Genomic DNA, 26983 nt, shown 5'->3' on the forward strand with positions numbered 1-26983 from the left:
GGTGTGTGACACGCACGGCTGTCCCCAGGGCTCCGGTGTCCCCCCGCCCACCAGGGACGGGGCTGTGCGCCTGGGAGGGGGAAGGAAAGGTGTGGGGAAGGAGAGGCAGCCCGGGACAGGCAAGAAGGCAGGAAAGGAGGAATCTGTGTGGCACTGGGCAAAGGAATGGGGTGGAGGAGCGCAGACCCCCCCTGGAGATGCAGTAATGCCTGCAGCACTCGGGGGGCTTCTCCAGGCAGAGAGGGCTACCCTGCGAGCCAGGGTGGGCAAGGGGGTGTAGCGGGGGCGGGGGGAAGGAGGGGGAATCCCGACGCCCCCTGTGGCAGTGCCAGGAGGGCTCTGCCCAGCTGACCCCCCCGCCTTTTCTCCCCTTTCCCCTCCCGTCTTTGACGTGGCGCTGGGGCAGATTCCCGGCGCGGAACTGTTGCTTTTTCAAAGTTTGACCCTGGATTGTTGCCGGCTCCTCTCCCCAGCCCGCGGCTGCCAGCGGGTTAATCATTGCCGCGCAGCGCACACGCGTGTGTCCTGTGTGCGCCCCGCGTGTTTGCGTGTGTTGCTCCGTTGCTGTGTGAGTCATTCTCAGCCCGCCTGGGGCTCTGCTGCCCTCCCCGAGCGCAGAAGCAAATTGAGCTTGGATTGCAGCGCGGACGGGAGGAGCCGGGAGGCCGCGGCTCCGGGGGAGGCTCGGCTTGGCTGTGCCCTTGACCTTGGACCCCTCTGCTCGCAGGAATGGTTGGGGGAGGTTGTGCTTTAGGGTGCTCCGGCTCTCGCCAGCGTTCCCAGCTTCAAGGTGCAGCTGCCTTCTTTCTTTCCTTGCCGCAGAGCCCAACTTTCCAAGCAGGAGCTCACACGGAGGAAGCTGGATCCCACCAGGACCCCCACCCACCCCTCATTTCTAGGCTGTCAAAGGGTTGTTTTTCCATTCCCATTTCTCACACGCTGGAGGGTTTGGCTCCACAGCACAACGCAGGGAGGGGGATGAAGTCCGAGGAAGGGACATCCTCTCTCTCTGGTAGCACTGGGAGTGCCAGGAAGCATTTGGCAGATCTGGAAATCACGAGTCCCGAGTCTCGGCAGAGCTTCTAGGGAGACAAGAGCACCCCGCACCTGCTGGGAGGACTGGGAACCACCCCTGCTGGGAGCTGGCCATACTGGAAGGGTTGAGTGGGACTGGAGAGGGCCGGGAGGCAGGAGAACAGGAAACAGGGAGTTGGGGTGGGGATACAACTAGTGCTCAGAATCTGGGGAGCCACAAACTGGCACAGCTGGCACAGAGGAGAGCTGGGAAATGGGGAATCCCAGTGCTGAGAGAACTGGGCAAAACCAGTGCAGGGAAGTGGGTAGGTGGGTGGGGGCATTCTTTGGTGCCCCAGATCTCAGGGATGCCTCAGGATTCAGGGGAACCTAGACCCGGGTGTTTCAGGACTGTATTTGGGTCCCTGGACCCCACAGTTTTAGGTACTCCAGGGTCCTGCATTCGGGGTGTGCCAGGACCCCCACACCCCGGGGTAGCTGCTGAGATGCTGCCTGCCCTGTCCTGTGGGACAGCAGTGCCCTGGAGGTGCTCAGCCCAGGAGTCCTGGGGGTGCCTGGCTGCACCTCCTCACTGCAGCCCCCCTCAAGGTGCCCTTTTCCCTGGCCAGGTCCCCCCAGTCTGCAATGCAGCCTCTGTCGGAGGAATCGCCCTTTTCCAGCGTGTGGAAGGGGGTTTCCCCGGACCGTGTCCGCAGAGACACCCTCCCGCGGCCCCTTCACCCAGGGATATTTTCCCAGCCTTTCCTAAGGAAGGGCTGGGACTGATGCGAGTTGTCTCCACCCAGCTTTTGGATAACTCCACCCGCCGCCGCCTCTCAGCTCCTCCTCCCAGTGAACAGCCCAGCTGCGATATAAGCAAGTCACTCAGGCCCCGGGAGCTGCCGCGACAGCTGGGCGGGTGGCGTGGGACATCGCGCCGTGACCTGAGCCGTGCCCTTCGCCTCGACGCCGGACCCCATGGCGACGCCTTCGCAGAAAAGGAGCACCCGCAGCGGGGCTTCGGGGACCCCCTTGTCCCCCACACGCATCACCCGGCTACAGGAGAAGGAGGACCTGCAGGAGCTCAATGACCGCTTGGCCGTGTACATCGACAAGGTGCGCTCGCTGGAGCTGGAGAACGCCGGCCTGCGGCTCCGCATCACCGAGTCCGAGGAGGTGGTGAGCCGCGAGGTCTCGGGCATCAAGGCTGCCTACGAGTCGGAGCTGGCGGATGCCCGCAAGACCTTGGATTCGGTGGCTAAGGAGAGAGCTCGGCTGCAGCTGGAGCTCAGTAAAGTGCGGGAGGAGCACAAGGAGCTGAAAGCCCGGTGAGTGCCCTGGGGACGGCGGGGACCGCAGCGGGACGGGTGCTGTCGTCATGCTTGGCAGGGAGCCGGGAGGGAGGAAGGAGTGACCTGGAGGAGGCAGGGAGAGAGAGGAAAAATCCCCGGCCTGGCCGGGGCTGGAGTGTCTGTGGTAGGGACCAAAAGAGGAGAGAAGCTCTCTCGTCATTCCTGCTCTCCTTCCAAGCGCCATCTTTGGCCGGGATGCCCTTGGAGCGGGGATTTGGGAGCGGAGCTGGGGACGCTTGGGGCAGGGGCTGAGCAGACCTGCCCTGGGCCCCCGGCACGGTCGGTGTTATGCGGGCCACAAGCGCCGGGCTGGCGGCCCCTCCGCCTTCGTCATGCTGGAGCTATTCCTAAACACGCTCCGGCACAGCCCGGGAAGCCGTGCCAGCCAGCTGGCTCTGTCCTGCCTACAGATTTCGCCTGCTCGTCCTATTTTCCTTTGCTGTCTTTGGCACCGGTTAAAGAACCTGCTCCAGGTTTTGTTTGCCTTAACCCTCCCTGTGCCAAGCTGCTCCCACTCTGTGGGGTCCCCGGCTTTGGGGGTAGAAGTGTGCGGGCATTGCTCGCGTCCCCCTCCCACCAGCTGTCACCGGGCGGTGTGCTCCCGTTGAGGCACGAATTCCTCCAGCCGCTTCCCATCGGGCTCGCTTCTTTCCCTCCCTGCCGTCAGAAATGCCCCCCTCGTGGACCCCTCCCTGCTGCCCCTGGGTGCCTCTGCCCTCCTCGGGGCTGTCACCGGTTGCCGGCACAGGTCCCCTGAGGACACGGGGCTCCCTGGCCGGTGTCACTGCTGGCCGAGCAGGGGCTGGCGCTGGGCTTCCCCCGGGCTCTGCCAGCCCGTGCGGCGTCGGGACATGTCCCCGTGGCGCTCAGTTCCCCGAATGCCGCTCCAGGGAAGGAGCGAGCGGATCCCTTTCCGTCATCAGCTTTGGCTCGCAGCCGCGCTCGGGCTGGGCAGTGGCGGGACTGCCCCCTCTTACTCCATTTGATCTTTTGCCTCTTATTCTGGACGCCTCGTTTTGAGCCTGTACCAAATGAGGCTAAAATTAACTTCCTTAGCAGATGCCATAAATATTCTACCTGGGAGGGGGGGACTGTGCTGTTAGAGCCGTATCCGAAAGCTGTCTGCGGTTATATTTAGCTTTCTGTTTCCCGTGCGCCGCTGCAGCTCCGTCCTCGGATCAGGCGCTTTGCTGCTCGCCAGATCCCTGCTCCCGGATCCCAAGGATCCGGATGCTGCTGAGAGGAGGAGCTGAGCTGTCTAAAGACTTTTTTTCCTGCCTTATGCAAACCCAGAACTATCTTGGCCACGATCTTTCGAGGGCTGGAAAAAATGCCCGGCCCGCAGCCGTGGCTGGAGGGGAGCTGGAGCTGGCTGCGCTGTGGAGCCGGCCCTGTGGAAAACGGATGTGGAATTTTTCCCTGCGACGGGGCTGCGCTCCGGGAGCTGCGGTGCTTGTTCCCGGCTCTGACAAATCCCCTGAAAGAGTGCTGTGACTGGCGGGGGATCCCGGAGAGCAGCTTGTGCTCGAGAGATGGGTTTCGGTGGGTTTGGGAGAGCAGCAGGGGCGCGGGCTCCGGGGGCCAGGGGTGTTTCTGTGTTGAGTCATCTCTGAGTCACGGTGCGATGGGAGAGCGGAGATGCGGGGGAAGCCGCTGCTGTTCATTCCTGCCTCTGGCTTGTCCCCTCTTCCTAGGGCGCGGTATGAGAGCTGCTCTCCAGCCCCAAAACCCCTGCGAGGAGGCTGCAGCTCATCTTGTGTCCCTGGGCACCAGCTCGATGTGCCGGGGCTGCTCAGAGAGCAGCACAATCACCTGCTGAGCTGCGATGCTGCTCCTTGGGCTCACTTTGACTGGGCTGTCCCGAATCTTTGGGGCATGAGGGAATGGAGCAGCCACGAGGCCGAACCTGTTGAGGGTCAGAGCTGTGGGGGGGATCAGGAGGGCACTGACACTGCTCTGCTCCCTGCACCCACTTGGGCAGGGATGTGCCCGCTCTGCCGGCACTCTGAGCCCTTGGGTCAGCACCGGAGCCACTTCACTGTCCTTGACACGGTGAGACTTCGGCTAATAATTAACTGGCAGCTCCCTGCGCCCCTCGCTGTGCCCGTCAGCCCCGGAGAAACGCCGGGTATCTCCCGCAGGGCAGGCGCCCGGGGCGGTGTTATCAGCACCCACAGCATCGCCGCTGCCTGATGCAGGGGTTGTCTCGCCAGCACAGAGGGAGGGTGGGGGGCCGGGATGCCAGGGCATGATGTGACACGGCCCCGGGTGCTGGGTGCTCTGTCTGGGGTGGGGAAAGAGCTGCTGGCTGGAGGGGGACAAGCTGTGCAAACAGGAGACCAGTCTAACCAGTACCAGTGCAAGAGCTGCATGGGTGGAGGAGGGTCTGAGAAGAGCTGGGCTGCCTGCCCTCTGCCTCCTGCCACCCCTCTGCTCCTGGCCGACTGCTCTTCTCTTGGCAGAGTTTCCAGTGGGATCTTCCCACTGCCTGTTTGGCTGCTGCCAGAGGTGATCCAGGAGGGGTTTCCCAAAGTGCCCACCTGGCTCTTGGCATGGGAACCCTCGGCCCTGTGCAGCCTGGTACTGGTTGTGCCCCAGGACATGGGGCAGTCCTGCCTGTCCTGGTGCCACATGTGTCCCCAGCTCTGGATGGCCTCTGGCTGTGCTGTAGCCACGCTTCAGGCACATCAGAGGGTGTGGGGAGGGTGGCTGGTGACTCAGGGGTGCTGGCAACAGCAGCATCATCCCCTCCCAGGCCACGGGCAAAGGTAGGACTAGTCTGAAATGCCTCTGTCCCTGGTGTCCTCAAGCTTCTGTCCCCTCCTTGGAGAACACCTGGATTGCAGCATGGCACTGGGGGTTGGAGAGGTGCTCTGTGCTTGGTCCTGCCCATTGCCCCCTCTCTTTAAGCTGGCTTCTGACTCACAGGGTGAACAGAGCCACAGCCCTTGCCTTGCTCCATGGGAGTTAATCCCATCCCACAGTGCAAGCTCCAGCCTGGGCATGCAGGGGTGTAGAATGCAGCCCTTGGCACCTTCAGTCCCAGCAGAGACCCCTGAGGATTCAGTGCCCACCTCATGGGCAAGGAGTGGCCATGTGGTGGCCACACAGTGACCAGCTGCCCTCTCCAGGCAGGAACCAGCCCTCGTTAGTACCACGCTGATGAGCAATGCCTTCCTGAATTGCAGCCCCTAACCTGATTAAGGCAGTGTCTTGGCAGCGCCTCTTCCTCCCGGGGCCCAGATCTCATCCCTGGCCCTAATGAGGACAAATCTCCTTTTTCCCAAACGTTGTTGTGGAGGGGGGAGCTCGTCCAGGGGCAGAGCAAGGGAGGCAGCACTGGGGTGCCAGGAGGTGATCTCCACAAGCCTTCCCCAGTCCGAGGGGGTTTTGCCCCATGCTTTGTCATCCTCCAGGCAGGAGCAGGTAAACAAAACCTGTTTAGTTGAAAAAAGGGAGGAAAAAGAATTAAGGCTTAGTGCTCTGGGGGGGGAGGGGGCTTGCACTTCCTTCAGCAGCCGTGAGCTTGTGCTGGAACATTTTGCGTGGGGTGAAACCTCGGGCTCCTGGGTTTCTCCCCCGTCTGCCTCATGGAATCCCTGCCAGGGAGGGAATGCTTTGGCTGGGAGGAGGCTTTGCCCTTTTGGAGCAAACAAAGAGCAGCTTGTGCAGCTGGGGATACTTTGGGGGGAGTCATCAACACAGAGCTGGGCTGATCCAGACCTCCGTGGCCCTCTGGGACCCTCTTAAACAGGCCAGCCACCCTGAATCTCCAGCCCTGTGGACACACTGGCTGTCCCCTGACATCTGCAGCCAGCAGCTCAGGATGGCCGGGCATTCCAGCCCTCCTGGCACGCTGCAGGGCTGGAGGGCTCCGTGGCAAAACGTTTCTTCCAGGCGAAGGTTTTCATTAGCTGTTCCCAGTAGAGAGGAATTCTTGCCTGTGCAAACATCCAGCCCCTCTTTTTCCAAGAAAAATTGTGGCAGAGAAACGTGCTCCAGCACTTTTGGTTTGTGACCTCGCTCCCATCTCTGCATTTGCCAGTGTTTTCCAGCCACAGCTCACTTTTCCCAGGATTGAGGGGAGTCAGAGTTGCCTCATATATATTTAAGATGATAGGATCCACTCTGGAAAATGAAGGACCTTGTCTTTGGAGCTGGGGGCTAAAGAGAAGCGATTGCCAAGAGAGTCAGGGCTGAGTTTGGTGTGGGAAGGGATCCAGCCCCTCCCAGCCTGCCCGGTCCCACATGCTGCCACAAGTGTTTTCCAGCCTTGCACGTGTCACTTCACTTGCCTGAGTCCCATCAACACTGAAAGTCTGGAGCCCAGAGAACAGGGAGTTCCCCTGTGTGGTGCTCAGGGATGCAGACAGAGAAGGTGACACAGCCAGGGTGGGACATGTGGGGCGGCTGCCAGCTCCTTATTCGGCTGAATTCATGGCCTTTGGGAGGGGTAGTTTCCTTTTGTGCTGCTGGCAACCAGGAAAGGAGGAAGTCACCAGAGTTCTCCCTCTGGTCCTGGCCAAAATTAGAGCTGTCATGGAGGATTCCCCAGGAAGTGTCAGCCCAGTGGGTTCAGGGTGAGCTGGGAATCACCTCCCACTGTCCTGCTACTGGCTGCGTTACCTGTTTCACCATCCTGCTCTTTGTGAGGTTGTTTGCTGAGCCTGTTCCTTTGTGACCAGCTCAGCACGTTCCCAAACAGCTGAGGCTGGTGCCATGTAAAACCTGTCTCTGCTGACAGCTGCCACCAGACAGCATGGTGTCAGGGCTGGGTGCCCACCTGCCCCTGCTCCCTTCCCCTCCCTGCCAGGGCTGAATATCCCCAGTGTGGAGCTGAACAACTGTGGGGGCTGGCAGGGTCCCCCAGCCCTGCCTGCTGCAGTGGCAGCTGCAGCCCTGATGCAGAGACATCTGTGTGACAGCCAGACTCCCAGCTGCCCAGGAGAAGCCCAGTCCTTGCAGGGATGGGGCAGCCAGAGCTTCTCTGAGCAATGCCAGGGCCTCACCACCCTCACAGGGAAGAGTTTCTTCCCAACACCTCATCTAAATCTGCCCTCTCGCTTTAAAGCCATTCTGCTTTGCCCAGAGTCTTCACTCCACAACCTTGATAAGAGTATAATAAAATCCCCACATTTTTCCTTGTTCCTGTAGGTGAAGGATGTCTCAGCACGTCCATGAGCCATGGTGTGATATCCAGGGCTGTGGGTGTTGGGGAAAGCTAAAGGGTGTGGAAGTTGGTTAATGAGGCGCATTGAACTCAGCCCACAGAGATACCACAAAACCCAGCTGGGGTTGGGACACCTCTGTTCCTGGCGAGGCTGAGTCAACATTTCACATTCCCTGTCATAAACCAATTACCTTTTTCCAGTGAAGGTGCCCTTGGCTTGGGGTGTCTCCCAAGCTGCAGCCAACCCTCTATTTCTTCCTTCCATGGTTAGGAGAGCTAGGAATTACTAACAACAGCAGGGACAAAGTTCTCAGCACACAGGGTGGGTGCTGCTCTGCCTGTACTGTACCTTCTTTAATTATGGGGTTGCACCTTGCAGGCGTTGGTGCTGTGTCCCTGTGGAGAGGTGGCAGAGCCAGGGTAGGAACAAACATGGGCTCTCTGAAGCTGTTGAATTTTTGTGTCGGGGCTGTGAGTGGCTCAGAAGCACCTCTGTAGGAGCAAGGTTCTGATAGCAGAGGTCTCTCCTCTTGCACAAAAGCCACCTCCAGCCACTTGTTCTGGCTGCTGCTTTGCACACACACACGTCCTCCTGCCTGCCCTCCTGCCATCCAGTCCGGTGCCACCATCCTGGCCAGGCAGAGCTCGGCGTGGCCAAGCTAAGAGCTTTCAGTTTCTTGGGGTTATTTGTTAACAGCTTATGGACACAGTTTCTCCCTAAAACCCCCTCTGAGTCACCGGAGCCCATCCAAGCTGTTGGTGTGGATGTGCAAAGTGAGCTTCAAAAGGGGTGGAAGCCCAGAGGGAGCTCGGCCCCGGTGCCCGGGGGCACTGAGGGGTGTCCAGCTGCCTGTCCCCTCTCTGAAGAGCCGTGTGCCCTCCCTCGCAGGGCTGGCATCGGAGCAGGGAGATGAGTCAGGCTCAGCCTGCGTCCCTGGGCTGCAGCAGGGCGTGGCTCCGCGGGGCCGGGCTTTGGGGCCCCCCCGTCCCGCAGCCCTGCTCTGCCCCTTCCTTCCTGGCACCATGGCAGATAGCCCAGCAGCATCCGTGGGGTGCCAGGATGCTCCCCCCCGGACACCAGGCTACACTGGGAGAAACTGGGGGGGTTTCTGAGTTGAGCCTCCGTGTCGGGGGCTTTAGGAGGAAGGGGGGCACTGAGGAGAGCAGCCTCAGCCCTGGGCGTCGTGCTTGGCTGTTTGGGGGGCTACCAGGCCCCCTTTTCAGGGCAGAGACGCTGCTTTGTGAGACCCAGCCTCAGCTCTGCAGTTCCAGGGCAAAAAGGCACGGGTCTGGGGTTGGTTTGGGTGGTGAGAGTGCGCTGGGCAGGAGGGAGGTGATGGGGGGCTGGAGCATCTCATGGTGCTTCTGTTCACAGGCAGTTCTGTGCAAGCAGCAATTGGGGCTAAGCTGTGCTTTCTAGGGATGCCACATCTGCAGCCCTCTCTGGGGAAGTGCTGATTGCCTGCCCACATGCCAAGCAGGTCGGGCTCCATCCCTGCACAGTGCAGGCTGGCAGGGAAAGCGGGCAGGGGTGTTCTGGCAGCTCTGCACGTGGCACAGTGCACCAAAACACAGGCAGTCACCTTGGTCGCTGCTCATTCCTGTGCTGAGCTGCGTTTTCCTGCTGGAATCCCGTCCGTATCCATCCCCACAGCCGCTCCAGCAGCAGCTGGAGCTCCCTGTGCCGGCAGTGACTCAACAGTGCAGCCTGCCCCGGCCCCGCTGCCACCGCCACATGCAAACAGACCTTGTGGCAATGTAAACACCTTGTCTGCCTTTATCTGCTGCTGGAGCCGGGATAGCAAACCCTTTTGTTCCCAGGAGTATGTGTGGCATCTGGACCCAACAATCCCCTGCTTTGTTTCTCAAGCAAATGCTGCGGGCCAGAAGCTTTGCGTACCCAATTTATGAAAAGCTCGGTGAGCTACTGCTGCTTCTGAAGAGAAAAAGGAGGCCTTGAACTCGGCCCCTGTTTTGCCTCTCTTGCCTCCTTTCTGCCTTGTCCCACCTTGCACAGGGCCCCGGTTTCCGTTGTGGGTCAGGATGCAGCAGGTACAGAGCGACCTCCTCGTCCCTTCCCACCCCGCTTTGGGCTCAGGAGCTGCATGTGAGAGCAGAGGGAAGGGAGCTGCAGCCACATCTGCACAGTGGCAGCATGTTTCCTTGCTCCTGGGGCTGGGATTGCCTCCCTGGGACTGCATCCCTGCCGCACATCCTGGCTGTGTCGCCAGCTCCTAGCTAAACAGTTTACGGCTGTTTTCCCCCAGTGCTCGTGTCCCGAAGCATGACTAACACAGTGACTCAGCTCCCTGTTTTTAACCTCCTTTGTAAGGCTCCCACCATGCCCAGTCTCCCAGGGAAACACCGGGAATCTCTGCTTTGTCTCATCCTTTGAGGTGGTGGTTTATGGGCTCAGAGTTTCTCCTTCATCCAGGGAAGGATGTGCTGAAGTGAACGGAATGTTCTGGGGCTTCCATGGAGGGGCAACACTCAGAGCTGTTCTGGGTGGAAAAAAACACCAAACCCACAACTTTCCTATTAAGTTTTAGCCCAATTATTCAAAAGCTGGCTTTTGCTGTGTTGGAGTAAGATAATCAAGACTGGGCAAAACTCCTTCAATTTCATCCAGTCCAAAGCTTAATTAAGTTAATTTGTCATTACTTAACATGTAATTTAACTATATTAATGGTACAAACCTGACTTGTTAAAATGGTGAGTGTTCAGAGTAGTGGCACGAAGACTTGGGATTGCCTTCTTCTCTCCTCTTCCCAAAGGCTTTGGCTTTAGTCAGCAATAGACAGCACTGCAAACTGTTAGCAAATTCTGGATTGGGAAAAACAAGCTGACAACACCCTCAGGCACATGGTGGGATTTTTGGGGCTGTCCTGTGCAGGAAAAATCAATGATTCTTGTGGGTCCCTTCCAACTCAGGATATTCCATGACTTCAAAGCTTTTTTCTCATGTCTCCCCTACTGAAACCTTTCCCTCAGAAGGTGGAATTGAGCAGTGTGGAAGGTGGTGTATTGACATATTTGAGTTGTGTCTAAAAAAATTCTCTTTCCAGCTCAATTCCAGACTTTTGTTAGTAAGTTTCTTTTTCTTGGTAAAGGGCATTATTGTTTTAATCTATATTTAGGATGATTCAATCCCAGGCCATCAAGTGTGTTTTAGCTAACCCAATTCAAGATTTCATGGGAAGCTAGGAAAAGGCAGGCTGGCATGTTTGGAATGGATGGGTGTGGGTTGTGCTGAGCCTGGGCTGTGAGGGGGCTTGGCCAGTATTTGATCTTGGTGTTCTGAGAAGTTGAGATGTTCAGGTTTATAAGGAGATAAAATCACATAATAGTTTAGGTTGGCTCCAAGATCATCGAGTTCCCCCAGCCCTGCCAAGGCCACCACTAAGCTGTGTCCCCAAATACCACATCTACCTGTCTGTTAAATCTCTCCAGGAAGGGGGAAGCTCCACCACTGCCCTGGGCAGCCTGTTCAAGTGTTTGGTGACTTTTTTCAGTGGAAAACGCAGTTTTTTCAAGCAAGGAAATCCCAGGCTCACCCCCCCTCAGGACCTGCATGGACACTGGCCAGCTTTTCCCAGTGCCGTGTAATTCCCAAGCTCTTCAGGACCAGCTCTGGTAGCAGAGCTGGGACTGGGCCAGGTTTGCTAAATCAAGTTTGAACTGGTAGCACTTTGCATGTCACCCCAGGCTGGAGGCTCATTCCAGGTAAGCCAGGGCTTGGTGCAGGCATTCCCCACAGGGAAATCCTGCACTCGTTTTGCTGGGCTCCCTGTGCTGCCCCAGCACTGGGGACTGCAGTGGCTGATCCTCCTTGCACTTTGCATCCTCTTTGCCTCTGTCCCCTGGGGCTTGCTGCACCCTGGAAAAGCTTTGCCAGGCAGCTGGAAAAGGAGTTCTGGGGGTAACAGGGGGTCCTGCGGGCAGCAGATGGGGTCCCACAGCTGGCAGGGGGTCTCCCAGGCAGCCAGGCACTGGCAGACACAAAACTGGGGTGTTGTGGTGCATACTCCAAGCTGGGACACTTGTCCATGGAGGACAAGTCCTGCCCTTTGTCTGTGCAGAGACACAGATTTACGCCTGACACAAACCTCCCCCAAAAACACAACGTGGGCTGTGGAAAACCAAGTCCTTCCCATTTCCCCGACGATTCCCACGTGGCAAAAGGGCAAAACCCCCTTTTCCAGCTCTGAAAGCCCTCTGGTGAAGCCACCCACCCTCCAAAACCACGGGCTGTCCTGTTACTGTGGGGGACTCAGCCCAAACAGCGGCGTCAGTGGTGACTTGGGATTTCCATTCCGAGCTGCTGGTGAGTCACCAGCTGGCGTGACAGCCTGGACAGGGAGGGAGCCACACTGGGGCTCCCCAGCCAGCACTGAGCTGCAGCGTTGTTAATTCTGAACAATTAATACTCTATCTATTGTCAGAAATGTGCTTGGAGCTCTTAAGCAGCGCGTGGCTGTTGTGGTGCTGCTGAAGCTGAAGTGCTGCTCCTGTGGCAGGAAGGGAGGCTGAAGGGTGACAGGTCTTTGCTCTGGTGCATCCAGCAGGAGAAAAGCTTCTTCAGACGTTCAGAGGGATGTGTGTGGCTGATTCCTGGGGTATCAGTATGGTCAGGTGTGCACCTACAGCTCCCAGCAGTGTTCCTGGCGATGGGAGCTGTGGAGGGACAGGAACATCCTGGATTTGGGGAATCCAAGACAGGGGGGCCTGTTTGCCTCTTCATGAAAGGCTTTTTCCTGGTTCCCAACGAAGCTTTTTCCTGGTTCATTTTAAGGGTGCAAGGAGAAGCCAGATCCCAATGCCAGGAGGGGAAGCCCAGCTCTTGGGAGATGCCAGTGAGCTGTTTCTGCTCCACGTGCCAGTGAGCTGTTTGAGCTGTTTGGGGCCACGTGGGGCTGGACAAGCCCCTCAGCCCCATGGCTGAGCATGCCGTGGGTGTATCAGGAGCGTGTGGCAGGGCCAGCCCTGCCCCTGGCACCGGGAAGGGTCTTTGGCACCACTGATGCCAGATGTGGAAGCTGTTTCCGTGCATGTGTGCACACAGCTGGTGCTGGCAGCCCCAGCTGCCTCTGGTGCCCCACAGGATGCTGGCTCCGTGCAGACACTGTCCTTGCTGTACATCACGCTGGCTATTTCCAGCTCCCCTGCTAGGAGACCAGCCCGTGTTTATCCTGGTGATTTGGCAGAGCTGCTGCGGCACAGATGAGTCAGAAGCTGGGAGAAGCTGCTTTGCCACATTCCCATTGCCCCACTGCAGCGGTTTTCCAGGTCTGCCTCTCCTCATCCTGTGGGGCCCTGGTCCCTGGGGTGGGGGAGCAATCCTTGATGGAGAAACAACCCCTGGGACTGGGCAGCAGTGCCCGCAGTGGGGTGATGATCCCTGGGATGGGGGAGTGATCCCTGGGATACGTGTGGTGACCCTGGGACAGATCCCAGGCACTGGAGGCAGTGCCATGGAGAGCAGCCTGCCCAAGGTGGAGCCGAGCACATTTGCTGGGTCCTCCCAGCAATGTGAGACTGCCACGGGCACACACTGCCACTCCTGCCCCGGGTTTCCAAGCTGTAAATGTGTCAAAAGCCTTTTCTGGGATAGCCAGGAGCAGGCAGCTGTGGCCCCTGGCAGCCAGGTGGGACTGAGACCTGCAGGCTGGGGGGATTTTCAGAGCTCCGTAAGGATTAATGGATGGGGCAGGAGCCAGCAAGTTCCCTGAGTTGGCACCTTTTCCAGGGTGGGGCAGCTGCAGTTTGAGGCAGGGAAGGAGGGAACGCGCCTCTACGAGCTCCATCCCACTCCCTGGTCCTCTTCCAGTGCACGGAGCCCAGTGCTGCCCATGCTTCAGGAACACTTGTGGGGATTAACAGTAGAGAGGGAAACCAAAGAGTGTTTCCTAAAAATGCACTGAGTGGGCTCTGGCATCTCAGGGAGGGCTGGCATCTTTCCAGCAGCCTGGTGGGCTCAGCCTGGAGCTGTTCCAGCAAGCTCTGACGACTCTGTCCTGTCTTGACTTTTCCAGAGGGAGAGCCCAGGCCTGCCAGGTTTCCTGGCTGGGATTTTGGGGCAGACAGGGGGGAGCAGTAGCAGATGCTGCTCTGTGGGGCTGTCCCTGAGCCCGCTCTGACTTCACAGCCTCGCGTCTCTCTGTGCTGAGCGCAGCCAGAGCAGATCCAACTTTCCATTAACATTTGAATTTTCTGGCAGCTCAGCTGCAATTTTCAATCTTTTTTTTTTTTCCTTCTTCCTGCTTTTAAAAGCTAAAAATAAAATGTCTTGAGGCCCCTTTTCCCTCCATCTTTTCTCTTGAGACATTTGTTTCTTGAGGGTTTGATGCCTCTGTTGTTTTTTTTCCTCTTGGATTGTTTTCACCCGTGGCTCTCGCAGCACAGGGGATCAAATCCTGTGGGATTTGGAGGCACCCAGCCCTCCAGAATTCCTGCTTTCCTTTTCACTGGAGAATTTGGAATCTTGTAGGCTCTGTCAGGCAGCATGGAAAGGCCAGTGAAACCCTCTGGGGAGGAGGAGGAAGGTCTGTCTTCATCCTCCTCTCCAGGGGAGTGGGAGTGACACAGCTGCCATGGAAGTTTTTATTTTTAGCCCAGCGCCAGCTGGAGCCTGTGAGGCTTCCCGGGAATAAAAGCAGGACCTGAGGGCAGGAGAAGGGAAAACTCAAACCTTGGCTGGGCTGGAGCAGGGATCAACGGGGCTGGTGTGCAGCGGTGGGCTGGGGGTCCCCAAGGCCAGAGAGGACTCACCTGTGTGCTGCTACCTCATCCTGACATTTGGGTGTGTCTGGAAGGAACCTGGGGAAATGCTGAGGCCCCAGGGAGCCAAATTCTGCCGACCACTGAACCCCCAGAGCAGAGGACAGGAGAGGATTTGTCTCACCCCTCTCCCTCTGGCAGAACTACTCCCAGCTCGGGCTGGTGAGCTCCAAGCTTCTGGCTCTCCTCCTCCAGTGGAATCCAGGGCGCCCTTAGTGGGGCTTCTAAGCAAAAGGGATTTGTCCTTCAGTCGTCTGGGATTTACTGTGGGGCTTTCCAGCCATTGATGCCCAGAGCCCTGGATGCTTCTGGTCCCTGGAGAGGGCGAATCTGCTGCAGACACAAGTTTAACCCTCAGCATTTTTCACTCTGTTTGTCCCGGTCAGTGGAACTCCTGTCCCTTGGAAGAGCGATGCCATCCAGGTCATGCTGGAGCCCCATCCCAACGAACCAGTGCCCTCCAGCTGTACCCAAACCCCCACAGCAACACGGCAAGCAGAGAGCAGCAGCAACCCCCAGGGATGGGGAGAAGCCACATGGCACTGCACCGGGAAGGACAGGGCTGCACCCCGCCGGCAGAGCTGGGGTGGCCACGCTGGCCACGGGGCTGAGCCACGGCCAGATGGGAAAACTCAGCGAGCCTTGGAGCCTCGGACCCGCTCCCAGCTGGCATTCTTGTCCTGTGAGTCACTGGCACAAAGGAGTGGGTTGAACAGGAAGGAGCTCCAGCAGCAGCTCCGGCAAGTGAGACTGTGGTTCCCTGGAAAAAGGGGGGACCAGCAGCATTTCTTGGTCAGTTATTCCGCTGTGGGCTAAATTCCAAATTCTCTAGACTGCTCAAGTGCTGTTTAGACATAAAAGAGGCTATTTTATGGAATTTATGGTCTATGAAATCATACTCTATGCATAGCATTGAGACCCTCTTACCTGAGAGCCCCAAACATTAAAATATGAAAATCCGACCACAGATACGTTCTAGAATTCATTACAAATCCAACATGTTACACTGGGCCCTCTACACCACAATACAGAGTGTTCTGGGCTGGGAAAGGAGCTTTCAGAAATCGAAAGAAAGGCAGAAGACAGATCTTCACTTCCAAGAAAAAGTCTGCAAGCTGCTCCTGGATTCCCAGAGGTTCTTGGGCTCTGCTTTTCCTGACAGCAGCGCTTTAAGTGATTCTGAATTTCGTTACTGTACGTGTAGGAATTGTTGGTTTGGTTTTTTTTTAATACTGTCCTTAAGTGGAATTCCTGCTCTTTTAACAGGGAATATCCTGGGATTTGAAGGGAGGTTTGCACTTAAAAACAGTAACCTGGGATTTTGAAACCTGGTGTTTTGAAACCCAGAATAACAGAATAACTTCTCCCTGCTGGCTCGGGTCGGGAAACAAAAAGAAATACAGGAAAATCTGCTGCTGGCCAATCCAGGAGCTTCCGACATCCCGCATGTGCGAGTCTGGAAACGCCGTCCCGCCGCTCCCGGGTGAATCCCGGCGCTCTGGACGCTGCTCTGGGATGCTCCCTGGGTTTGTGCCCGCGGTGTCCCGGCTCGGTGCGCCCTGCCGGCCCCAGGGATGCCCGCACTGCCGGTGCTCGGCTCCGAGCCCTCCTCGTTCCGCCCCCAGCCCGCACCCCGTTTTCAGGGAGGTGCGGTGACAGTCCCAGCCCTTGGCGGCTGCTGGGGGGCCGTTGGGTCTTATCTTTTTATAGGACCTACCAAAATAGCTCCAGGCTGTGTTTTGGTGGTGCAGGCAGATCGGGTTCCCCGTCACACGGTGGAGGAATCCTGCGAGGAGCGGCTCTGACCTGCTGGCACAGGGCTGGACAAGAGAGGGGGGCACGATGGTGGGTGGTGATGGCAGGGGTCGGGCTGGGGGGCTGAGGCACCCCACTCTGCATCCACCGAGCACCAGCGGAGCTCAGGGCGAGGCACAGCCACAGCAGTGCAGCCCCCAGCCCCTGGTGCTCGCTGGCCACTCCAGGAGGGGCATGGAGCTCCTGGCACTGGCGCGGTGCCACAGACTCCTCTGCCTGGCCACCAGCACCGGCCATGGGGCAGTTCCAGCTCCTCCCCGGCTGCTGCTCCGCCATCCAGCCCCCCACGCCGTGCTGAGCCACCCTAACACGTCTGTCTGTCCCGTGCCATGGTGGCCTCTGGCACCCCTCGCGGTGTCCTGCTGTACCACGGCGTGCTGCAGTGCCCCACCGCGCTGCCCTGCATCCCCACGGTGCCAGGGCAGCCCCAGCCTGGTGTCTTGCCATGCCGTGGGTGTGCGGATTGCGCGTGGGTGCTGCACCCTGAGCCTCCTCCTGCTCTGCCAGCCGTTCCCAGCCCCTCCTGCTCCCTGGTGTCCAGCTAGGGCTGGCTGTGCGGCTGGGATGCGCTGGTCCCTCGAGGGTGGTTCCTAGGGACAGCGGTGCAGCCCTTTCGGGAGCGATCAGAGGGGGGCAGGAGCGGCACTCTTTGTGCTCGGGGTACGGTGCACAGGCTTTTCTGAGAGCAGCCCTGAGGAGAAGGACTTGGAGGTTCTGGTGGATGAGAAGCTTTACAAGACCTTAGAGTCCTTTTCAGTGCTTAAAGGGACTAGCAGATTTTGAGAGGGATTTTGGACAAGGGTCTGGAGGGACAGAACAAGGGGGAATGTCTTCCCCCTGCCAGAGGTCAGGATTAGATGGAATATTGGGAAGAAATTCTTCCCTGTGAGGGTGGTGAGGCCCTGGCACAGGCTGTCCAGAGAAGCTGTGGCTACCCCTGGATCCCTGGAGATGTTCCAGGCCAGGTTGGACAGGGCTTGGAGCAACCTGGTCTAATGGAAGATGTCCCTGCCCATGGCAGGGCATAGAACTAGATGAGCTTTAAGGTCTCTTTGAACCAAAGCAACTCCATTATTTCCTGATGACTGTGATTATTCCTGCATGTCCACTCACCTGTGCCACCCTTTGCCCTGCAGGAATGCCAAGAAGGAAGGGGACCTGCTGACTGCCCAGGCACGCCTCAAGGATGTGGAGGCTTTGCTTAATTCCAAGGAAGCTGCGCTCTCCACGGCCCTGGGTGAGAAGAGGAATCTGGAAAATGAAGTGCGGGACCTGAGGGGACAGGTGGCCAAGGTGAGCAGTGGCAGCTCTGTCTCCAGCTGAGCCAGGGATCCCTTTTACCCCCCTGCCTGGGGCAGCCCGCTGTGCCAGGGGCTGTGGGGCAGATGCAGGTGGGTGGTGGGTGCCCAGCCATGCCGGCTGCAGTGCCCAGAGCCCGCTGTGATGTTCCTTCTCGATTCCCTGCCAGCTGGAAAGCGCCTTGGGTGAAGCCAAGAAGCAGCTGCAGGACGAGATGCTGCGCCGCGTGGACGCCGAGAACCGGCTGCAGACCCTGAAGGAGGAGCTGGAATTCCAGAAGAACATCTACAGCGAGGTGAGCTGCGATGTGCTGTCGTGGGGCTGGGATCACCCCCACTGGGTGTGTCGTGTCCCCTCGCTGAGGTGACACGGTGTCCCCTGCTGTCCCCAGGAGCTGCGGGAGACCAAGCGGCGCCACGAGACGCGGCTGGTGGAGATCGACAACGGGCGGCAGCGGGAGTTTGAGAGCAAGCTCTCGGAGGCCCTGCAGGAGCTGCGCAGCCAGCACGAAGCCCAGATCAGGCTTTACAAGGAGGAACTGGAGAAAACCTACGGGGCGAAGGTGAGCAGCTTCCCCACGCCGCTCTCCTCTCCCTTCAGCCCCGAAGAGCGTGGGTGGGCTGTGGGTGCTGAGATGCTGACGGCCTTGTCCTGTCCCCAGCTGGAGAATGCCAAGCAGTCAGCTGAGAGGAACAGCAACATGGTGGGTGCTGCCCACGAGGAGCTGCAGCAGACCCGTATCCGCATCGACAACCTCTCCTCGGAAGTCAGCCAGCTGCAGAAGCAGGTGAGTTGAGACCAAAGGGTTCCCTGGGATATCTGGCCTGGGGATGGTCCCAGGTGGAGTGGCCCACCCTCATCTGCCCTCCCTGTAGGGATGTGCCCCCTGGTGACCAAATTATCCTTTGTCTCCTTAAAAAGGAAAAAAGCCCAGAAGTTTCTCTCCTCAATTCATAGGACTCAATTTCTCTCCTCACCTCATGGGATCTTGGGGACTTCACCTCAAACTTAAGGATAGCCAGTTGGACAGAATGCAATTTTGGGATCTCCAGCTCTATCCACGGATCCCAGAACTGCCCTTCCCAATTTTGGCATCTCCAGCACAGTCTGTGGATCCCAGAACTGCTCTTCCCAATTTTGGCATCTCCAGCATAGTCTGTGGATCCCAGAACTGCCCTTCCCAATTTTAGGATCTCCAGCCCCATCCACAGATCTGAGATCTTCCCTTCCCAATTTTGGGATCACCAGCCTGTCATGGTTTGACACTGGCACAATGCCAGTGCCCTTATGAAAATATATTCTCCCTAGTGGCTGCTGTGAGATGTGACTAGAAATAGAGCTAAGCAGGCTCCAGCTTAAGAATAAAAGAAAAAAAAACTTTATTAACTTACAATATGTAAAAAGGAACAGACACAGAACTCAGAATGAAGTCCCACCTAAGCAATTCACTAGAAAAATAAGAGAACAAAGGAACTAATAACTTTTGTGGGGTGTTCTACCAGTAGCAAGAGCCTCTTGCCCTGGCTCGGTTTTTCTCTGTAAAGAGCTTTGTTATTAAAACTTTTCTGTTTCCAACACCACCGCAGAAGCCATCCCGCTGATTTTATGCCATCTGAGGTGGCTGTGCCATCTCGGGTGTGGTACAGATCTCCAAGAGCTTATAAGACCTGGCTCAAGGAGACCAATCCATCACGTCCCCACAGCTGGCTGCCAAGGAGGCGAAGCTGCACGACCTGGAGGACATCCTGGCCAGGGAACGCGAGACCAACCGGCGCCTGCTGTCCGACAAGGAGCGGGAGATGGCCGAGATGCGGGCGCGCATGCAGCAGCAGCTGGATGAGTACCAGGAGCTGCTGGACATCAAGCTGGCTCTGGATATGGAGATCAACGCCTACCGCAAGCTGCTGGAGGGCGAGGAGGAGCGGTGAGCACAGGGTGCTGTGCCCAGCTCTGGGCCACGCGGGTCCCAGCCCTTGTGGCCTCACTGGCTTCATCTCCTCTTCTCCCCTGGCAGGCTGAGGCTGTCCCCCAGCCCTTCATCCCACAAAGGTGCATCCCGAAGCCACCTGTCCACCCCAGGCTCCTCCAAGAAGCGGAAGCTGGAGGACAGTGAGAGCCGGACCAGCTTCTCCCACCACGCCCGGACCAGTGGCCGTGTTGGCGTGGAGGAGGTGGACTTGGAGGGCAAGTTCGTCCGTCTCAGGAACAAGTCCAACGAGGTGAGTTTGCCTTCAGGGAGATCCCTAGAGTCCCTGGGGTGAGGTTCAGCCCTGCTTCACCCTACGGGCAGGAGGTGAACGGGATGAGTTGGAGAGGAACCACGGTTCTGAGGGTCTCTGCTCTCTCTCACAGGACCAGGCCATGGGGAACTGGCAGATCAAGAGGCAAAATGGGGATGATCCCCCCCTTACCTACCGCTTCCCCCCAAAGTTCACCCTGAAGGCTGGCCAGGTGGTCACGGTGAGTCCCTGCCTGGTGGAGGATCCAGGCAAGATCCCAAACCCCTCCAGGCCACTTACATGGAGTGGTTGGTGTGTAGGTCTGTGTGGTGATAGTTCCCCAGGCTGTGGAGTCTGCAGACCAGAGAAGTCACTTTGCTGCTGCTTTTCTCCCTAGATCTGGGCCTCAGGAGCTGGAGCAACCCACAGCCCCCCCAGTAATTTGGTGTGGAAAGCCCAGAGCAGCTGGGGCTCCGGGGACAGCCTGCGCACCGCCCTCATCAACTCCAACGGGGAGGTGAGAGCCCGTGGCAGCTCTGGCATGGGGATGGGGGTGGCAGGCACTGAACCCCCCAACTGACCCCCTGTCCCCTGCAGGAAGTGGCCATGAGGAAACTGGTGCGCACTGTGATCATCAATGATGATGAGGACGAGGATGATGATGAAATGAGCATCCACCACCGCCACCACCATGTGAGTAGGGTGCTGGGGATGCTGCTGGTTCCGAGGGGTCCCAGGGGGTGCAGCTTCAGGCAGGGAGGGAGGGAGCTCAGCATCAGACAGGATCAGGCATACAGGAGAGGGCAGTGGGGAGGCTGCTGTGGAAACAACTGCATCAGAGAAGCCAACAGACCTCTGGCGTCTGGAGGAGATTGCTGCTCACTAAAAAACTCTGAAGACCTTTCTGGAAGTTGTCTCCAACCCTAAAGAACCCTGACGTGCTGTGAAAAGGGCCAGAAGAGTCAGAGGGAGGCTGAGCATTGCTTGGAGGATAGGATGGTGGGAAGTTGATGGAGGACACTTCTTGTCAGCAGCTGCTCTGTCCTCTCTGCTTCATGAGGGTGCTGGAAGACAAAGCCATCCAGAGGTGGCTTTGTCCTTCCTCTCAGCCCATCTTTCCCCATACTGAGCTGAAATATGCACCAGGAGGAGCAGCAGGCAGTGGGCAGAGAGCAGGCAGCATGTCAGCAGCAGAGCTGCAGCCTCTTCTCCCAAGGAAACACCCCTGGCTGCAGCCCAGCCCCGCAGCAGCCCATCCTGCAGGGTGTGTGTGTCCTGCACACGAGGTGCCCGCAGGAATCACCTGCAGAGAGGGACCATCGTGGCCAAGCCGTGCCTCAGTGGGGGTGAAAGATCTTCTGGATGTCACTTCCAGAGCTCTGCAGGAGCATCCATCATCCACTTCCCTTTGGGTTCTCTGGATCTGAAGAGCTGTGCTGAGATTGATATCAGCACGTTGAGCTGGTGGATTGTCCTTCTCTACTCTGCCCTTGTGAGACCCACCTGCAGTGCAGGGTCCAGTTCTCGGGCCCTGAGCACAAGAAGGACAAGGAATTGCTGGAGCAAGTCCAGAAGTAGCCATGAAGATTCTCTGAGGGCTGGACTCTCTCTGCTCTGGAGGCAGGCTGGAGGAGCTGGGGAGAGCCTGGAGAAAAGAAGACTTCAGGGAGACCTTAGAACTCCTTCCAGGGCCTAAAAGGGCTCCAAGACAGCCAGAGAGGGACTTTGGACAAGGGTCTGGAGTGACAGGACACCGGAGAATGGCTTCCCCCTGGCAGTTAGAGGGCAGCGTTAGATGGGATACTGGAAGGAAATTGTTCCCCGTGAGGGAGGTGAGGCCCTGGCACAGGTTGCCCAGGAAAGCTGTGGCTGCCCCAGTCCTGGAAGTGTTCAAGGCCAGGCTGCGCAGGACTTAGAGCAACCTGGTTTAGTGGAATATGTCCTGCCCACAGCAGGAGGCTGGAATGAGGTGAGATTTCAAGTCCATTCCAACCCAAACCATTCCATAATTCTGTGATTCTGTTCTGCATTGACCATCCCTGGAGAGAGGAGCCAAGCTCCTGCAGTCAGTCAGTGCTGCCCATTCCTCTGGAGGCTGAATCCTTTCCAAGAGCAAACTTCCCACTGGAGAGCTGCCAGCTCACGAGGTGGTGAGGAAGAAGATGTTTTCAGGAGCACAGTTCAGGTGTCTCCCATGTGCCAGGAGCTCAGGGCAGCAGGGCAGGTCACCCACTGGCAGCGTGCTGGCCCCAGTCACTTGGGATTAGAAACACATTAATCAGGGCTCTGTTTTATTATTTCCAAACCACGTGATGGAGAGGACAGGTGAGAGGCTCTCTTCAAGAGCTCTCCTGGGTGCTGCCGCCATCCTGAGAGCAGAGGGTGCTCCGGCAGGGCCTTGAGGCCGTTTTGTCTGTCCCCCCCGTGTCTAGGGCTGCAGTGGCTCTGGGGACCCTGGCGAGTACAACCTGCGCTCCCGCACCGTGGTCTGTGGCACGTGTGGCCAGCCAGCTGACAAGTCGGGCTCCCAGAACGCCGGCATCAACACCATGTCCTCGGGCTCGTCCACCTCCAGCGTGACCGTCACCCGCAGCTACCGCAGCATGGGCGACTCTGGCATCGGCCTCGGGGACAGCCTGGTGTCCAGGAACTACCTCCTGGGGAGCTCCAGCCCCCGCAGGCAGGTCAGTGTCACTCCCAGGCCGCTGTCCCCTCCCTGGCACCGCGCTGCCAGCGGGCCCCGTGCTGCTGGGTCGCCCTGTCGCGGCACTGTCCTTTCCCTGCAGTGCTGCAGGGCTCCTGTGCCCTCCCGCCTCTCCTCCTTCTCCCTGCTCTTCCTCTTCCTCTTTGGGCTCACACAAGCCTCTTTATAAGGGATGGGGGGTTCTCAGAGGGATTGGAAAGGGATGTAGCCATAGCAGCTTCCCACCTCGTTCCATCTAACGCTCAGCCCCCTCCGCAGCCCAGAGCATTCCCCATCCTCCACATCACTCATTCCACTGCTGCTAGGTGTTCCTGCTGGCAATGTGAATATTTCAGCACTTTATATACTAGATTAATGTACAATATATTCTATATTGATACTCTTGGTCAGTATTATAATCCTCACATATCACCTACCACTAATTCTCAAATTTTGGAACTACGAACATTCCAGCTTGGGAGGATTTATTTATCACACCCCAAGGGCCAGCATGGAGGAGAGCCTGTGGGCATCCAAAGGATCCCACTGGACACTTTGCAGTCAGAGCAAATGGATGGTGACACTGGGGTCTTCTTAACTCTCTTTTTTTTCTTTCTCCCTCGCAGGCTCAGGCTGTGCAGAACTGCAGCATCATGTAATTCCATGGCGCATTCCTGTGGTTCCTGCCCGTCTCCAGCTAGGTTTGTTTTTTTTTCCCAAAGCAACAGAATTTTTTTTCCCTTAAAAAACCGAGATATCGAAAACCAAGGTTGTTTTTTTTTTGTTTTCTATAGCAGGAATTTTATATATATATATATTAAAAGTGCTAAAAGATGCTTTGATTTTTTTTTGTAAAGAAAAAATCTATTTCTATATAAAAAAAACCAAACCAAAAAATAGCTTTTCAGCTTCAAATATTTTTTAGAACTTCAGCCAAAGACAGCAAAGAACTGTGTTTACACAGCAGCCATGCAGGAGGAGTTTGTAGCTGAAATGCTCCTTCGATTGTACCTTTTTTGCCAAAGCTTTTTACGTAGGACAGGGAGAAGTGCAGCCATACCCACTGGAGCTGCGTGCCACAGGGGCTGCTGTCCTGTCTCAAGTGGAGCACAGTGCCTTTACAACCCTTTTTCTTGGGATCTGAAGCCAAAATTCCCTTTTTTTCTCTTTTTTGAGTTGTGATTCCTGGCGGTGCTGGCGCGGGGGCTCCTGGCAGCTCGCGGGCGATGCCCACGTCTCTCTGTGGCCATTGCCCCCTCCCCAGCCCCCTGCCCGCCTGCACCCCGTGCTCTATGTACTGTATTCCCCGTATTCCCCATCCCAGGCACCTCTTGCCCTTTTTCTTCATCAGCCAAGTTGTGCCTTAGCTGAGGTGGGGGCCGGGCTGGGAGCCCCACTGGAGCCCAGCTGAGTGGAGATGGAGCAGGGCAAGTGAAAACACCGGAGCTGCGTTTTGGGACCAGATGGATTTGACAGCTGGGGTGATGGACCTCGGTCCCACAAGCTCAGCCCCAGCAGGGCCCCCCAGGCCCCCTCTTTGAGAGCCACTGCATCCAGAGGGGCTCACCCCCACACTGATCCAGAGGGGCTCATCCCCCCTGCATCCAGAGGGGTTCATCCCCCACTGCATCCAGAGGGGTTCATCCCCCCCAGAGGGGTTCATCCCCCCAGAGGGGTTCACCCCAGAGAGGGGTTCACCCCACCTTCCCTTGGCTGCAGTTACTCAGGCTCATCTCTGGTGGCCAGAGCTCAGGAGCTGTTTCAGGGATTAAGAGGAAGATGCTCAGTCCAGGTCAGAGCTGGTTTGCCAGGAAAGCATCTAGGAAGGCTTTTTGTTCGAGTGAGGTGGATTTTGGGGTCTGGTGGATGCAGCTTCCCCCTTGGCAGGAGTCCTCCTCCAGCCATTGGCAGATCTCTTGGCTTTTTGCCTTGATTGGGAAACACCTGCAGCCCCCCCTGACCTCAAGTGCAGCAGAGGGGTGGGGCTGGAGAAGGTTCCAGGACAAGCCCCCCACTCCAGTGGGTTTTGGGGAGGTCGTGTATGTATCTATGCTTGCAAAGCTTCTGTATTACTGCCTGTATTTTCTTCCAGAGTCAAAATACAGCTGAACCCTTCCCATGCTGTGTGCTGTCATCATTGCTCTCCAGGGGGATTTGGGGGTGCTGTGCTACCCCCCCAGCAGCAAAGGGACCCCCCAGGGGTCTCTTCCCACCCCACAGGCAGGGCTGGGGCTCAGCACCCACTGTGGGAGGGGGGAAGCAGGGTGGCCCCCCACACCCTGGCTCAGGGTGGGTTGCTGAGAGCTGGGCCAGCCGGGCAAGGAGCCCCCCAGAGAGAGACTGGAGGGGGGGGGGAATTTGAGGTAAGGACTCAGAAATTCCCCTGGGGGTTTAGGGGACCCAACATTCCCCAGGATGGGACGGGCTGAGGGGTGCAGAACCTGAGTGAAGGGTTGCTCCTACCCCGAGGATGACCCGCACACTCTGCCAAGGGACCCCCTGTGCCCCCGGGCCGTGCCAGGCACTGCGGCCGGGCAGGAGGGGACGCTGGGGAGGAGGAGAGCCGTAAAGCCGATGCATAATCGGCTTTACCAGGCACAGCGCTGCGGAGCCACGATGTGAGGGGACGCAGGCGGGCGCCCGGGGCGCAGGCACAGCCAGGTAGGTGCCCGGGATGCCCAGTCTGGGGGTACCCCTGCCCCTGTGCTTGGATGCCTGGGCTCCCCCTGCTGCGTGGGGCCGCATCACCCCGGGTTTGGGGGCAGCAGGGCTGAGGCTCAGGGGTGCCAGGGGGTCCAGGGCATTGCTGCCACCTCCCAGCTTCTAGTGAGGCTGTGGGGAACCAGCAAGGTGCCATCTCCCCTTCCAGGAGAGGGGCGCAGGGGGTGTCACAGGCAGGTGCTCCCAGCATGAGAGGGGACACACTGACCCCCTCTCTGTGCTGTTTGCTTCCCTTTTCTGCCAGCTCAGGGATGCCACAACGCTGGGGCAGCTACCCCCGCTGTGCTGCAGCCTGTCCCCTCCCATGGGCCTTCAACCCTTCTCCAGGCCTGGCACTGCCAGCCCCCAAAAGTCATGAGGTTGTGCCCAAAATAGCGAGTTCTGGAGTGATGGGGGCAGCCAGCCTTGCTGCTGGCATCTTGTGCTGCTGCCTGGACGTGTTCCTGGGAGGAGACAGGTCAGGAGACACGGGAACTGCCATGGGGAACTGCCTTGGGGAAATGCAACAGGGAACTAACACCCCATGTCCCCCACGGGGCCACTGTGCCCTGGCACTCCTGAGCTGGTCACACTGGGGAGAGGCTGAGCTGGAGACCCGTGGGGGCTCTGCACAGCCCCCAGGGGACAATACAGACGTGTTGGGTTCCTTACAGACCCACATGGGGTGTGTGCACAGCCCTGTAGGGACAGCACAGACACTTTGGGTTCCTTACAGACCCACATGGGGTCTCTGCACAGCCCCCAGGGGACAATGCATTATGGGCTCCTTACAGAGCCCCATGGGGCCCATGCACTCCCCCAGGGACCTCTCACATCCCTGTGGAGCCACGTGCAGCCCATGGGGACCCTGCACAGCCCAGGGGGAGCTGCAGCCCACAGGGACCTCACACGCCCCTTGGACTTTGAAAAGAGCCTGTGAAACAGCTCCAGTCCTGCTCCAGCCAAAGCACTGCCTCAAAGTCAGGTTTGTCCCTCTCCTCCTGCTGTCCCACGGATCTGAGCCCTGCCTTGGGTCCCCCAGAGTGTGGCAGGAGGGAGATGGGGTCCCAGAGCAGGGCCATGGCCTGGCCTTGCTCTCTGGTGTGCTGAATGTTGGGGTCTCTCAGAGGCACCCTGGGTAGGGAGCAGCACCGGGCTTTGGGCACATGTTGAGGGCCACCAGGTTTTTGGGGGCAAAGTCCAGCACAGGAAGCCTTGGAGCAATCACTGGGATGGGGCAGAGCTGGGACTGACTCCAGTGTCTGGCAAGGCACCAGGGCATGGCTCAGTGGGTGCTGGGGGCCCTGCCAGCCCCACACCAGCCCCTGCGTGCCCGGGGAGATTAAGGTCAAGCTAATCCCAGGGGGGGGTTGAGATGTGAGCCTGTGCCCACTGCTACCCCCCAGAGCTGCAGGTAGTAGAAACCCCCCCAGGGCACGCTGGGGGTGTCCAGGCAGGGCTGAGGGGCTGCAGCTCAGCCTTGAGGAGTCTCCAGAGCAGGCTCCAGTGCTGGTGGGCACGAGGGCTCTTTCCAGATCCCTGCTCCAGCCTCCCAAAGCCTGGGAGCTGCGGGGGCTCTTGGCTCTGCTCTCCAGCCCTGGCAGGGCAGGTACCCCAGGCCTGCTGCAGGCTTGAGGCTTTTGTGGGTGCTGATGCTGCACCCCAGCTGGAGCAGTGCTGGCACCTCTCCAGTGCTTGTGCAAGGCTGAGGTCATGCAGGGAAGGTGGCTGCAGAGGGGGCAGGAAGTGGTGGCAGCGGATCCTGTTTTGGGGCTCAGATTCATTCTCACCCAGCTGGGAAGGGGAAGGGAGCAAGTTCCACAGGAGAAGTGAGGTCTGCAAGCGCCAGCTAGGCTGGGCTTTCTGCAAGGGAAATTCCAAGGGGGAAATGCCATACACCAAAATTTGGGGATGCTGGGGGGGGGGGGGGGGGGGGAAAACACACGCATGGGTG

At 58.2% G+C, this 26983-nt stretch overlaps 1 protein-coding gene across 2 annotated transcripts; it reads left to right on the forward strand.

The window, feature by feature from the left end:
* The first annotated feature begins 1864 nt into the window (after positions 1-1864).
* On the forward strand, positions 1865-24448 carry LMNA (lamin A/C). Of its 2 annotated transcripts, XM_041397305.1 has the most exons (12): positions 1868-2342; positions 17265-17421; positions 17597-17722; positions 17819-17989; positions 18089-18214; positions 19131-19351; positions 19442-19646; positions 19780-19887; positions 20044-20163; positions 20244-20339; positions 22079-22330; positions 22956-24448. In XM_041397305.1, exons 1-12 carry the CDS (start codon positions 1993-1995, stop codon positions 22986-22988), a joined length of 1965 nt encoding a protein of 654 aa, XP_041253239.1. In that variant the 5' UTR covers positions 1868-1992; the 3' UTR covers positions 22989-24448. The 2 variants fall into 2 exon arrangements, with proteins under 2 accessions (XP_041253238.1, XP_041253239.1); XM_041397304.1 differs by having other exon boundaries at positions 1865-2342; positions 17819-18214.
* The last annotated feature ends 2535 nt before the right edge of the window (positions 24449-26983 follow it).

Source organism: Onychostruthus taczanowskii, unplaced genomic scaffold, assembly GCF_017590055.1.
Source record: "Onychostruthus taczanowskii isolate IOZ18803 unplaced genomic scaffold, ASM1759005v1 scaffold138, whole genome shotgun sequence".
NCBI lineage: Eukaryota > Metazoa > Chordata > Aves > Passeriformes > Passeridae > Onychostruthus > Onychostruthus taczanowskii.

Excerpts from the sequence above, each read along its gene's own strand:
- LMNA (XM_041397304.1), top strand. The coding sequence starts at position 1,993 with ATGGCGACGCCTTCGCAGAAAAGGAGCACCCGCAGCGGGGCTTCGGGG. Across the intron at positions 17,723-17,818 it reads AGAAGAACATCTACAGCGAG|GAGCTGCGGGAGACCAAGCG; the intron begins GTGAGCTGCGAT and ends TGCTGTCCCCAG. Across the intron at positions 20,164-20,243 it reads TCATCAACTCCAACGGGGAG|GAAGTGGCCATGAGGAAACT; the intron begins GTGAGAGCCCGT and ends TGTCCCCTGCAG.